Raw genomic sequence first — 14,268 nt, 5'->3', positions numbered from 1 at the left:
GATTATTCTTCTGAACCTCCTCTGGATTGCCAAGACTCACATATCCTTCCCTAAAAACAGGCCAAAAACTACTAACAATATTCCAAATGTGCCCTGACCTAAAAATCCTATGAGAAACTCAATTAATTAACCTGGATATCAATGGATCTTTAGTAGTCTTACACAGATCCAAATGGGTTGTGCCAGGTGAATTTAGTTAAGGTAGCAATCAGACATGAACAGCAGGAAATGCAATCAGCTGAATGCACAGCTTTTGTTGTTATGTAAAATCAGCCAATGAATTGGTCCAATGTAGTCCTTTCTTTTCAATCTAATGGATGTCAGATAAATAGAGCACTCCTGTCTAGACAAACTAAAAACCTATTTTTCTAGCAATGGAGAAGCAAACATGCAAACAACATGCTGGAAAGCATAAAAACAAAGCTGGTTCTGGGTGGGCATATCCATGCTTGTGTGGTCAGGGATGAAACACCCCTGAGGACTGAAACCAACTGAAAGGCATGATCAAGCAAATGAAACAGAACAGGGGTAAGACACTTGGTTCCTCTAACCTTGTTCACCTGTTAATTAGAGCATGGCTTATATCTTTATCTCAACTTCATCCTCCTGCTTTTGGTCCATATCTTGCCACCTTTGCCCATTTTCAAAGACAAGAGATTGACTTAAAATGGATTCAACATATTACTTAACAGAATGGAAAATACTAATTAAGTGGCTGAATGTATAAGACATTAGAAGGGACAGCACATAACCTTTGATGGTAGCAGGTAATAAGTGAGTTAAAGGAGCTTACAAGACCCATGCCTCATACACAGGCATTCAATGCAAAACAAAGATTTTGCGCTAAACTTTATTGAAATTATTAGCTGCATCGCTGAGGCCCAGCTAATCTGACCATCACACTCTATGAAGGATGTAAAGTGTTTGAAAGAGGCTGAGGAAATTTATAATTATACCAAATATGCCAGATTAGATAAACTGTCATGTAAAGAAACTGGAAAAGACTGAAATGTTTAGATTTGATTAGATTCCCTACATTGTGGAAACATGCCCTTCAGCCGAATAAGTCCACACTGACCCTCTGAAGAGTAACCCCCATAGACCCACTTCTCTCTGACGAATGCACTTTTCACTATGGGCAATTTAGCATGGCCAATTCACATGACCTGCACATCTTTGGATTGTGGGAGAAAACCCATGCAGACATGGGGAGAATGTGCAAACTCCACAGTCACCTGTGGCTGGAATTGAAACTGATCCCTGGTGCTTGCCATTGAGCCACCCCATGGTGAGCAATAATCAATTAATCCAATTCACATTTACAAGTGGATGACATGTCAGAATCTACAGATGAAACCTGCTTCCCCAAGAATACATTTAGACACTCATAAATGGAAATATTTCGATGGAGAAGCTACTTCCGTCAAATGAGTGAGCCCCATTTAGGACATATGGTAAAGAACCAAATCTTTATGCACAGCAAGTTATAAAGACCTGGAAATGCAAAAAGTAATGGGACGACACAATCTTTAAGTGCTTGAAAAGTGGTAGAGGTTGGCACAATTATAACATTTAAAAAGAATCTGGATGGGTATATGAATAGGAAGGGTTTAGAGGGATATGGGCCAAGTACTGGCAAATGGGACTAGATTTGGTTAGGATATCTGGTCACCACAGATGTGCTGGACTGAAAGTTCAGTTTTCATGCCATACACGTGAATCTAAAACAAATCACTTCGGGGAAAAGAAGGACTAAAGAAATAGCCCTTTCTAAGAGAAGTAGCTGAGATCAAGGGCTGAATAGCCTGCACTCTGCATTGTATGACTCGAAACGACAGGTAAACAGTCAGATGATGGTATGCTGCAGTTGTCAAGAATGAAATATCCAGTAGTAGAATACAGAGCAAACATTGTCCAACTGGTAGCAACAACAATGCAGAGAATGTACGTGGGTGCCCCAGACATTTGTGCAATCAACCACAGGATTTCCATCCTCTGCCATTAGTTCCATTGGCAAAATAGTTTCCCCCAGAATGGTTTACAATGGGACCTATCTGAAATATCCTGACTGGTTCGGATTCTCGTCCAAAATATTAACAACAAATCTGAGATTTCACAAAAGTACATCGTATAATGGAAGTTCATATCTGAAGATTCTTGTGGCCAAAACGAGATAGATATGGCTTCAGAACATATAGGAACAGATGTAGGCTATTCTGCCCATCGAGTCTGTTATGCACTTCAATGAAATCGTGGCCGATCTAAGGCCTAGTTTCAAACACCGACCGTTGGCACATATAACTTAACATATTCGCTTAGCAAAATACCAACAGCAAATTTGATTTAGAATCTACCCAACTCCTACTCCTCTGTTTCATCGCATGCCCCATCCCTCATCCTGCCTTACTACTTCGGAGAAAGGTGACATGCCCTCAGCCGCGCGAACACTGACAAAAAGGAAGCACCATTAGCCCGTGCACACGCGCAGACCAATAGGTCAATATCACCTGCCTCAACCAATAGGAGCGCTCTGCTAGAACAGCCAATCAATGTCCTGAACGGAGGCTGCCAATCAGAACAGCTGAAAGGTGCGCCTGTCCGTTCTACATCGCACGCATCATCACCCCAACCCCCCACCCGTCAGCGCCATCTTGAGCGGTTGTTCACTACCTCATGGCCGCAGTGGTGGGGGTGGGGGAAGAAAGAGAACGGACTCATTTAAACCGGCCACTCGGCTCAGGCCGATCTTATCGAGCAACTGCTCACTTCTCCTCCCGTATACCCCGCCCCCACTGCCCGGGCCACACGATACCCCGGCGTTTACGCCGCCATTGATGCACCTCAGGACTTCGGTGCGAGATATGGCGGGGGGGGAGACTCGGCGACAAACGCCGGGAAACCCATGTCCCCCGGCCTTTAAATCTGACTGGAGCGATGCTCCACATGCATTAGCCGCTACTCTGCCTACCTCCCTCCCCGCCGGCCCGGAGCAGCTCATTCACTCACCGTCGCCTGCTCACTGGACAGAGAACAAAAAAACCGCCTCACGTGATTCATGCGCCGCTAACGGACCCTTTTATAATGATTAGTGCGCAGGCGCAGCCCCATCCGCTCCGTTCAAACACACCAATCAGGTGGCAGTGATTTGACCCCATGATGCAGTGTGCGCCACGATTCACATGCAACTTACGTCATCAAACTGACCCCTCTGGGTAATGTAGTCCTGGGGCTGCAACCCATTCTAACAATGGAGAGCTAGCTGGACAGTAATAACTCCAAATACATAAATCATAGCAGATTAAAGAGACCCAATAGCTTTCCAAACTTAGGGAGACCAACCAGAGGTTTAAGAGTGAAAGATTAAACGGTATTTTGAGGAATTAAAATCAGAAAATGCTGGTAATGAACCAGCAAAACAGCATTTGTGGCCAGGGGAAAAGCAAGCAATTCTGTCTCTCTCTCCCCAGACGCTGTTTCCAGCATTTTCATTTATTATTTCAGATTTGCAGTATTTTCTCTTTGTTTAAGGACATTGAGGAGGATTAAACTTAAAGATTAAGTGGAAAAGTGGCTGGTGGAAAAGGTAGAGTTAGTGGTAAATGCAATATAATTACAGAAAGAAGTTGAAGTAAAGAAGACATATTTTTACTAAGGTTCAATTCTATAAAAGGATGAACTAGCAAAGGGAGTTGGGGATATACGTACACAGAGCCCTGGAGGTGGTAGACCCTGTTCAAACTGCAATTAATAAGGCAAACCAGACATGGCTTTATAAACGATCATGCTAGACCAAAACAAGGAAGGTATACCTCTGATATCCATGTATAGGTGATCATCAATACGGTAAAACTTTATAACCCATCCCTTTGGCCAACAGAAATAGCGTGATCTACACTTTAAGTTAAGCATTAGAATGGACAGTATGGAAACAGGCCCTTTGACCCAACAAGGCCACACCGACACTCCAAAATGTAACCGACCCAGGCCCATTCCACTACCCTAAATTTACCCCTGCCTCATGCACCTAACCTACACATTCCTGAATACTAATGGACAATTTAGCATGGCCAATTCACCTAACTTGCACATTTTTGAATTGTGGGAGGAAACCAGACCACCTTGAGGATGACCACACAGACATAGAGAACGTGCAAACTCCACACTGACAGTTGCCAGAGGCTGGAATTGCACCCAGGTTCCTGGTGCTGTGACGTAGCAGTGCTAACAACTGTGCCACTCTTAAAAGTTCTGAAGCCAGTGGAAGTAGTACAGAAAAGATTTACAAAAATGGTCCTAGGATGAGGGACATCAATTTTGAAAAAAAGTTTGGAAAAGCTGGGATCATTCTCCCTAGAAAATACAAAATTGAAAGAAGTTTTAATAGAGGTCTTAAATGATGAACAGGTGGGACAGATTGAAGAAGAAACTGTTCCCATTAGTGGAAGAGTCACAAACCAAAAGATGCCGATTTAAAGTAAACGGCAAAAGAATCAGAAGTGACTGAAGGGAAACCTTTTCATGTTGGGATCTAGAACGTAGTACTGCAAGTCTCTTGGAAGCAGATTCAATAGTGGCTTTCAAGAGGAAATTGGATAATTATCTGAAGAGAAACATTGGCTAGTAGGAGGAAGAATTGGGTCGAGAGGAGTTGTCCTTTCAGAAAGTTGACAATGGACAACTGGTTGAATGGTACTGTTACCATTCTATGAATCTGCTCCTTACCCTTCAATGACTTGACTTCAAATATAATTTCTCCCACTTCCCCAGCCCTAACAAGCTGCAATTCTCTAATATAGAACCAAATGGGACAGTACTTTTCTTTACAACTCACCAGTTGTATAAATAGGTTTGATTGTACAAGTGTGCAAAATCATTGAAAATTTTCAAACAATTACAAGGCAGAATCAGATAAATGATCAAGCTTGCAGAATCCCATTTCTAGATTGTAATCTTTACTTAAGATTGTTCAATATTAGGGCCAATTATTTTCTTGAAATGACATGATTTGAAAAAACAGGTTCTTATAGATTGAAAATTTCAAAGGTTGAAACCAAATTTAAACTAATTACTGCAGTCAATATCAATACACCCTCATTCAGGCCCCAGTCTTAAGCCAATACCATCCAACGCTCACTGTGTCTATTTTGGAGTTGTCAAATCTTAGCAATTCAAGTCATTGTAATTATAATTCATTGAATCAACACAAATAAAAGTGGAGGCAGAAATGGTTTTAGAATAATAGATATAATTAGGCACTTTTGATTTAATATGGAATGAAGCAAGAACTAGGCCTGTGGGATCAATCTGCGACAGAACAGATTTAAATTCCAACAGCTCTTGACATGAATACATCCAAAACAGCCTCCTTAGTTTACAAAAATAACATTAACAACTTATTTCATTGGCTAACTGTGGCATGCATGAAAAGATTGGCTGTATACCCATCCGTTATATTTGTATGAGGAAGCAATATCTAGACAACTTTATTTAAAGCCAGTTAACATTGTAATTTCATTTATACAGTAAAGCTATATCTTTATCATTGTTAAAATAACTTTTTAAAATCCTAATAAAACAAACAAGCTGCTTCTTAGTTAGGCTGAGTCTTCTCTGATTGAGGGAGGTTTGTATCTACCACTTGGATTTAACAAGGTTCTCAGAAAATAGTCATTTAAAAAAAGCTAATGCCTCATTCTTATCTTTAAGACAAGAACATTAAATTCTGTTGCTTAACCCTAAGAGCCTAAGGAAATGAACTCAATATCAAATCTTATTGCCCAAGGGACAATATTCTGTAAATAAATATACTGTTTGTAATAGCATGAAGAGCACATGATTTAAACACCCCTAAATGGATTACTCATTAGCTTAAAACAGCAAACAAACCAAAGCGACTCATCACAAGCCCCCAGGAGCTACAATAATGCTATTGACACTTCAGGACTTTTTAGTTTGGAAGATTATGGGCACTTGACATTAAATTTACTCTTAGCACTTCTCTGGAGTAGGATACAAACTGCACTACTTTTAGGGATGAGACCAGAATAGATTAGTTGCTTATCTCAAATGTTTTGAGGCTGTTATCCAAAAGACTCACTTCAAGAATGAATGAGAGAGGGGATGGGATACTGGAAATTTCAGAGCACTCCTGGAATCCATACAAGTGGCAACAGTTACAGTCAGGAGGTAGGGGTGAAAATTCAGCATGTGCACTTCCAAGTTGATGTACAGTAAACTGCCTGTGTAACAGGCAAAAATAAAGTTCACTGTCAGGTGTAGCAAACCAAGCTAAGTGGAACACTGAAGTCAGGACATGGTGCATGAAAACTTAACTGACAATATAGTTCAAGTTTATAAATGCCATCTGAATAGATCCATGACATTGTGGCAATCGGAACAGTCTATACCAAGTGACTATCACCTAACTACAGACAAGTGAGCTTTCTTCCTCTTAAAATGTAAAAAATGCAACATCTCAGATGATAAAAACCTAATTTTATCTCAAAACATGGCCCCTTTTTGGCACATTACAGATAGAACTGTTACAAATTGGACCTCAACCATGGCTGACTGCACACCAAAGTCTAGAGCTCTTCATGCTCAGTCTTGTGCCACATTGTATTAGTGGCAGGGTTGATCCAGGATTCTTTAGATACAGGGTTGACTCAAGTTGCAGGCTGCACTCCACAGTTCTCATTCATTTTTTTTGTTCAGGATCTTCAGGAGTGCTTTGGACATGAAATAGGGTCTCTCATTCGAACCATCATTCCTCTCCAGGTCTTCCACTGCATGGATAGCAATATCATAAATCACATTTATCAATAAGACTCTAACAAAACCCAGGTCAATCTAGAAACTGGGTGCAATATTAGTACACAAACACCTACTACAGTTGACCTGTACTGTCAAAGCAGCCTCTTAAAATGGCCACTCATCTGTAGGTGCAGTTCAGAAAAGCACATCTTTCACTGAAGACAAATCAAAGAAAGAAATTGTTTCCAGTGAAAGTATCAAGTTGAAAAGAAATTTAAATGTAGAAGGGAGTAATATAATTGAGTAGCTACTATCATTTGAGTGTAGAAATTTTGTTGAAGTTATCATTGAACTATTCGAAAGTTCTCTCAACTGAAGGCTCTCAATCTCCATAAGAATCTTTAGGCAGTGACAATTAGGTCCAATTTCATAAATCAATCTGCATCTATTAATCACCTCGTCTCTCAATCTACTCTAAATAATACAATTATTTCTTGTACCCATTCGATCTGTTCACCTCACTCTCCCTAGGAGTTTATCCCATAGCTTGATTACCATTTTGGAAAGAAAATGGCTCCAACACAATCCAGTACCAACAGAAATATTCCCACCTTCACTCTGTTAGTTAACAGTTAACTAACAAGGAGAATTTTGCAGAAACGTGACAAAGGCTGTAGTTTAGTGACAGGCTCCTCCCAGGGCATCTTATTAATGAGGTTCTTCATTGGTCTATTAGTGACTAAGCCTCATTGCAAAGCTTAGTCACTCCTCCTGGATCTGTGGTGTCGGAGAGTCATATTCCTTTTTGTACAGAATGTCGCGCAGATCCGGCGACGAATAATACGGTCTCTCTGCGGAGCCATCATTCCGCTCGAGATCTTCACCTGGTTTCCCAGTAGCAGTAGCAGAAAGGCAGAAGAATCCAAACACATTCCCGTGCAGAATGGAGGCAGATAGTGCAAGAGCAAAAAGAGGAAAGATGAGAAAGAGTAAAAAAAAGAGACAGAAGTAACGATCACAGTCAGTAAAAGGAAATTATGTCACACAAAAATATAGAGAGCGCTCAGTAATAAGCAATCAGGAAAAACAGAGGCCACTGGAAATACAAAAGTGTCAGTATCCAGCAAAAGCAGGCCTACTGTCGGGTTTATAATTCCTTGCTCTACCTCCATTAAAGAAAATCAGAATCATACCCTAATCCTGCCAAAATTAATAATTAAAAACTGTGGAGATGTGGATAAACTTTACAGACTGAATTCCCTTGAATGTGATGGGACTAGCCAGCTGTCCGCCTTGAGAATTACTTGAAAAATCAGGTTTGTAGATGTAAAGGACAGAGGTCCAGAAGATAGACTGGTCAAGAACAGTGCTGCAGATTTAAGGTTATTATTGGTGCCTGACCAAGATCTATAACCATAAGTGGAAGGTTACTTGCTTCTCCTTATCTGGGAATCCATTGCAACCAGATTCCATGACTGTTAGAGGATCTAACAATGGCCAGCTTACCCAGTGAAATTAGGTCATGGATTTGTTCTTGATTCAGACCTACAGCCTTGTTGATTTCATTCCCATTCCAACCCAACAGATGGAACAATGGTGTTGGAGAAAATAAAACAGTAGATAGGACAAAGGGTAAAACAAAAAGGGGGGAAATTGTCAACAAACAATTCAATGACCTAATGACCCTTCCTGACCCTAATAATAAGATTAGTTATTTGGACATTTGGAAATCAGCAGATGATACTGGCAAGTTACCTGTCCTGTGAAAAATTCTGGTCCTTGCTGAGGTGAAATCTCAAATCTGGACATATTTTTAACCTTTAAGAACTAAATTAGTTATTTATTTTGCCTAATTCTTTTCTCATAGAAGTGCTAACTGTCTGTCTACAGGTTCCTGCAGTACCCCATTTACTGTGATCATTCTAGGAACCAGGTGGTCTTAAGTCCCTTAAACCCACTGTGCCATTCAAATGAGATCACAGCTAATCTGTGGGTAAAGTGCAGACTGAGTGCACCAACAAATTGCTGGGGAGCATTGTGTATGCCTGCTTTCAGTCAATGACCACAGATGGTATTACCTAACAGGAATCACTGGATATTAGGAGGTGGTGGCTCAGCTAATTCTGGTCTTTTCTTGAGGTCCACTGTAGCACTAATACAGGCACTCCAATATAGATTAGCAAATTCAGTGAGGATCACTGAAACTAAGCTGCCCTGGTTTATATAGCTTTGCTGTCCCTCAGACTGACTCATTAAGTCATGTAGTAGTGACGAAAGTGAAAGTCATACTTTAAAAATTAAATTCTCTACTTCATTTTGTAGCAATACCTAATTATTTAATGCAAGTTTAATGGAAAATTTTAACTGATTTTATCAGGAAAACACAATCAAAATTCAATTCGCCAGGCCCATGTTTAGTTACAAACACAGACGGATCAAAAATGTCCCAGTAGCATACTCACAGAAGCAGAGGAACAGAGTGTCCACACACATTGCATACACACTGAAGAATCCATGTGCAACAAGGTAAGAACCCACAATCAGAGTCTGCAACATAAACACAAGTATAACTGCTTCAATCAGTGTATTTTTCCACAGATTCAATCTTTGCTGTTCTACTGTACAAATGGTCATGTCTGGTATTAGTTAACTAGCACACAAAGATTAAAAATTGTGCAATCTTGCTGACCTTGATGGCTGTTACTCACTGTACAGGACACTAATTACTGTCTCTATTTCCAGATAAAGGTCTGCAATGGAGCAGCAATCAAGAGGAAAACGTGATCTTACAGCCATACTCTTGTTATAAGCCCAGCATTAAAAAAAGGTGTGGAGAGGCACGTTCTGCTTAAGGTAAGCACTGACTGATCTCACTCACCAGCAATGGAACCCAGTAGTAATTCAAGGTTGGGCCCTTGTCTTCAAATATGTTTATTCGATTGGTGAAGAAGAAGAATCCAAGAACACCTAGGGAACAGAGAGAGACTGAATGAATTTAGCAATAAACCACTTACTAATTACTGATCAATCTATTTACTAAGGTAAATGAACACACGAGTGATCATAAGGGAAATGATCATGTTCTCCTTTTAAAGACCCAAGCAGCCGGAATCCATATCAACATTAACTCTCAAAGGACTAAGATTTCTCCTGTTTGATTCCAACTTGTTGCTTGTTCCTAATGTGAGAGCTGCTCCACTGAACATCAGCAACCGATTACACTGGAATCTCAAATAGTTCTCAAAATGCACCACACATGCTCAGGGTCTCCAAGTCTTGGTTGCTTCCCCTCCTTATCTCAAGGATACACAGGGTAACTGGAGAACCCAGAATTGTCTCAACTCTGTATAGAGCACCCTCATTGGACAATGTCACCTAGCCTTGCCGTATCTATAGGATGAGTTAGAATTGTTGATCATTTTCAACAGCTGCATGATCTTGAATAAGTTTGTGATGGGTGACACTCATTCCTTACTTGCCAAAGACAGCACAGTCAATTTGTTTTGCAGTACTCGCAGTTCGTTACACTGCGAGATAGCGCGCGAAAGAGAGCAAGAGAGAGCGTGTGAGAGATTCGCTCACAATTGTTGGACTTCCCCTCAGACCAGGATGGGAAATGGTGCCAGGAACGAGCCCAAGTCTCCAGACCAGATCTCAAACGAGGATCCTTCATGGGCAGCAGGGTGCAAGAATAATTGTTTTATTCCCCTGTATTTTTCATTTCTTTTTACTTAATAAATGCTCATATTTAAGTAAATTTACATTGTAAAGTCTAAGTTCTCTCAATTACACTTAACCCAATCCAAAGAACCGTTTGGATCCAACCACTGTGACATGCCAATCTGGGACTAATCAGTCAACAGAATGTTTACACTCAGCACAGGCTCCATCGCTGGAACAATCCATGGTCACGAGGGGACAACTCCAAGTAATGAGAGCATGAGGCAGCCTGACAACTCTCAAATCAGAACACTTGGGTTGGGAGTTACTATCCAATAACAATGTCACCATGTGGCCCAATCTCTCTCATATTAAAGCAGCATAAAACTCACAGATCTATGGAGATGTAGAAGTAGGTACAGATCATTCACCACAGCATGGAATCAAGGATTTTCAGAGTTTCTCTGATTTGGTATCACATCCAATTTGATAACTAATAGGTCCCATTAAAAGAGAGTTCACAATCTCAAATTCAAAATATTAGTCTCACTGAATAACCAAGAAGGAGTTTTCTGGGCAAGGGGATGAGGATATGGTGAAGAGGGAGAGAGGGGCTAAGAGGGGAAAGAGTGTGGAAAAGCAGCAGTGATAGAAGTGATAAGAGGAGAATAGTCAAGAGGGAGAGAGAGAGGAGGAAGTCCTCTGGGGATGAGAATCAAGCTATTGGTCCTGATTTTTAGTGGGTGGAGAGGTGTGAACAGTCAAATCTCAGAACTTCCATTATATGTACTCAGCACAGTCTGGAGGACAGCAGCAGATTCATGAACAACAAACATCTCCGTTATACAGAGAGTAAAGTAAAAATCGTGACTGACCCACTCCTCCGACAATAAGCAGTTTGCCCAGAAACAGTAGGAAATCCGTAACTTTATCCAAAACGACAACCCTGTGAGAAAACAGAGAACTGGGTAACTTCTCACTGAGCTCCTCACTACTCAGATTGATGCCCCATTCACCACCTTCTCCTCCAGCCCCTCCCTGATCCCTCTCTCCAGGCTGTCCTACCATCCCACTCACCGGATGATGTTTCTCATCAGTAAGAAGAAGGCATTCTTTGCAGAGGTGCAGAAATTCTTCCCGTAAATTGCAACCTATGGGAAAGAAACAGACACAATCACTCACTCACTCGGTCACTTATAGCCTGTTCTGCCCTTGACCCTTCTGTTGGTGTCTGACTGAGCAGAGTCAGCAAGCAGCAGCAAGAGGGGACTTGACAAAGTGGAGACTAAGGTGAAGGACACAATGGGGGAGGTGAGAATGCGAGGGGCCAGCAGAAGGGAGAGAACAAATCTAGAGGGAAAGCAATTTTTATAACCAAGGAAACAATTTTCACTCAAGACCCCAGAAATAACATTGAGATAACCAGAGAATCTAACCATTCAGCCACAGGAAATTTAGAAAGAGACAAATACTTGCCATGATATAAGCATTCCTGTTCAAAAACTTCAGGAATTTCTCCAAACACCAGAAGCAACATTTCAGGCAAGACAATATAAATTTTGCAACTTTATTCTGTGCACCTGTAAACCACAAATGGAAACGGTTATCATCTGCTCAGACAAAAAAAAACACAACTGTACTTCTGTTCCTGTTCACTCATGGGATGTGGGTGATGACGACTGAGTCAGCACTTTATTGTTTGTCCTGAGGTGCCCTCGAGATGATGGAGAATCGCTGCAGTCCGTGTGCTGTAGGTAGACTCACAATGTCCTTAGGAGGGGATTTCAGGATTTTGACCCAACAACACTGAAGGAATGGCAAAGTATTTCCAAGTCGGGGTAATGCGTGGCTTGGAGGGAAACTTAAAATGTGATTTTGTTCCCATGTTTCTCCTGCCCTTCTTCTAGGTGGTGATGGTATCATGGATTTGGAAGGTGCTGCAGAAGGAGCCTTCATGAATTTATGTAGTGAATCTTGTAGATGGTATACACTGCTGCTACTGAGTGTTGGTGGAGGAGGAAGTGGGTGCTTGTGGAGGTAGTGTCAGTTAAATGGGCAGTTTATTCTGGATGATATCAAGCTTCTTGAATGTTGTTGAAGCTGCACCCATCCAGGCAAGTAGGGAGTATTCCATCACAGTCCTGACTTACAGATAGGCTTTGTGGAGTGAGGAGGCGAGTTACTCACTGCAGGATTCCTAGCCTCTGACCTGGTTTATACCCATCGTGACTATATGGCTGCTTCTGTTCAGTTTCTGGTCAATGGTAATCCCAGGATGTTGACAATTGGGCATTCAGAGATGGTAACACCATTGAATGTCAAGGGATGATGGTTAGATTATCTCTTACAAGAAATGGTCAGCCCAAGTCTGGATATTGTCGAGGTCTTGTTGCATTTGAACATAACAGCTTCAATTTCCGAGGAGTCATGAATGGCACTGAACATCGTGCAATCAATGAACATCCCCACGTATGGAGAAGAAAGGTCATTGATGAAGCAGGTGAAGATGGTTGGGTCTAGGATACTATGCTGAAGAGCTCCTGCAGAGATGTCCTGAGCTGAGATGACTGACCTCCAACCACTACCATCTTCCTTGTGCCAGGTATAACTCCAACCGACAGAAATTTTGCCCCCAGTACCCAATCCAGTTTTGCTAGGAGTCATTGATGCCACATTCAGTCAAATGTAGCCTCAATGTCAAGCGCAATTAGCCTCATTTCACAAACAAAAACAAAATTGCTAGAAAAGCTCAGCAGGTCTGGAAACTTGAGAGAAATCAAAGCTAATATTTCAGGTTGAGTGACCCTTCCTCAGAGGAAGGGTCAGTTTATACGCAGAAGATATGAATACTGAGGCACGAATAAGTAGAATGGATGGCTTTGAGATATGTAGAGAAGAGGTGTTGGAAATTCTGGCAAGGGTGAAAATAGATAAGTCCCCTGGGCCTGATGGCATTTATCCTAGGATTCTCTGGGAAGCAAGGGAGGAGATTGCAGAGCCATTGGCCTTGATTTTTGTGTCCTCTTTGTCGACAGGAGGAGTGCCAGAGGACTGGAGGCTAGCAAACGTGGTTCCCTTGTTCAAGAAGGGGAGTAGGGATAATCCTAGTAACTATAGGCCAGTGAGTCTCACTTCTGTTGTGGGCAAAGTCTTAGAGAGAATTGTAAGGGACAGGATTTATGCACATCTGGATAAGAATGATGTGATCAAGGATAGTCAGCATGGTTTTGTGAAGGGCAGGTCGTGCCTCACAAACCTTATTGAATTCTTTGAGAAGGTGACTAAGGAGGTAGATGAGGGGAAAGCGGTAGATGTGGTATATATGGATTTTAGTAAGGCGTTTGATAAGGTCCCCCATGGTAGGCTGCTGCAGAAAATACAGAGATATGGCATTGAGGATGAGTTGGAGGTTTGGATTAGGAATTGGCTCTCTGGAAGAAGACAGAGGGTAGTAGTTGATGGCAAAGGTTCATCTTGGAGTGCCGTCACTAGCGGTGTTCCGCAAGGATCTGTTTTGGGACCATTGCTGTTTGTCATTTTTATAAATGACCTGGAGGAAGGGTTAGAAGGTTGGGTGAGCAAGTTTGCGGATGATACGAAAGTCGGAGGAGTTGTAGACAGTGAGGAAGGATATGACAGGTTACAGCGGGATATAGAGAAGCTGCAGAGCTGGGCAGAAAGGTGGCAAATGGAGTTCAATGTAGCTAAGTGTGAAGTGATTCACTTTGGTAAGAGTAATAAAAAGATGGATTACTGGGCTAATGGTAGACTACTTGGTAGTGTGGAAGAGCAGAGGGATCTTGGTGTCCATGTACACAGATCTCTGAAAGTTGCCACCCAGGTAAATAGTGCAGT

At 41.6% G+C, this 14,268-nt stretch overlaps 2 protein-coding genes across 8 annotated transcripts in view; both read right to left on the bottom strand.

Annotated features, from left to right (window-relative positions):
• Positions 1–3,107, bottom strand: part of ilf3b (interleukin enhancer binding factor 3b) — a 51,382-nt gene extending 48,275 nt beyond the window's left edge. For 3 of the 4 annotated variants that reach the window (XM_072564493.1, XM_072564495.1, XM_072564496.1), the window contains exon 1: positions 3,007–3,107. The gene's annotated coding sequence lies outside the window, so the exon portion shown is untranslated. The other variant, XM_072564494.1, reaches the window with a different exon arrangement.
• A 2,118-nt stretch (positions 3,108–5,225) lies between these two features.
• LOC140468229 (choline transporter-like protein 2) overlaps positions 5,226–14,268 on the bottom strand; it is an 89,624-nt gene continuing 80,581 nt past the window's right edge. For 3 of the 4 annotated variants that reach the window (XM_072564491.1, XM_072564490.1, XM_072564489.1), the window contains exons 17-23: positions 11,890–11,993; positions 11,491–11,564; positions 11,289–11,359; positions 9,632–9,720; positions 9,216–9,300; positions 7,365–7,637; positions 5,226–6,785 (exon numbers count right to left, since the gene is read on the bottom strand). In XM_072564491.1, the coding sequence (XP_072420592.1) occupies positions 7,516–7,637; positions 9,216–9,300; positions 9,632–9,720; positions 11,289–11,359; positions 11,491–11,564; positions 11,890–11,993 (545 nt within the window). In that variant the 3' untranslated portion in view covers positions 5,226–6,785; positions 7,365–7,515. The remainder of the gene's footprint in view (positions 6,786–7,364; positions 7,638–9,215; positions 9,301–9,631; positions 9,721–11,288; positions 11,360–11,490; positions 11,565–11,889; positions 11,994–14,268) is intronic. The other variant, XM_072564492.1, reaches the window with a different exon arrangement.

The sequence above is a fragment of the Chiloscyllium punctatum genome, chromosome 46, assembly GCF_047496795.1.
Source record: "Chiloscyllium punctatum isolate Juve2018m chromosome 46, sChiPun1.3, whole genome shotgun sequence".
NCBI classification, from domain to species: Eukaryota; Metazoa; Chordata; class Chondrichthyes; order Orectolobiformes; family Hemiscylliidae; genus Chiloscyllium; species Chiloscyllium punctatum.
The sequence above is the reverse complement of the archived record's forward strand: the minus strand, read 5'-3'. Positions and strand labels throughout refer to the sequence as shown.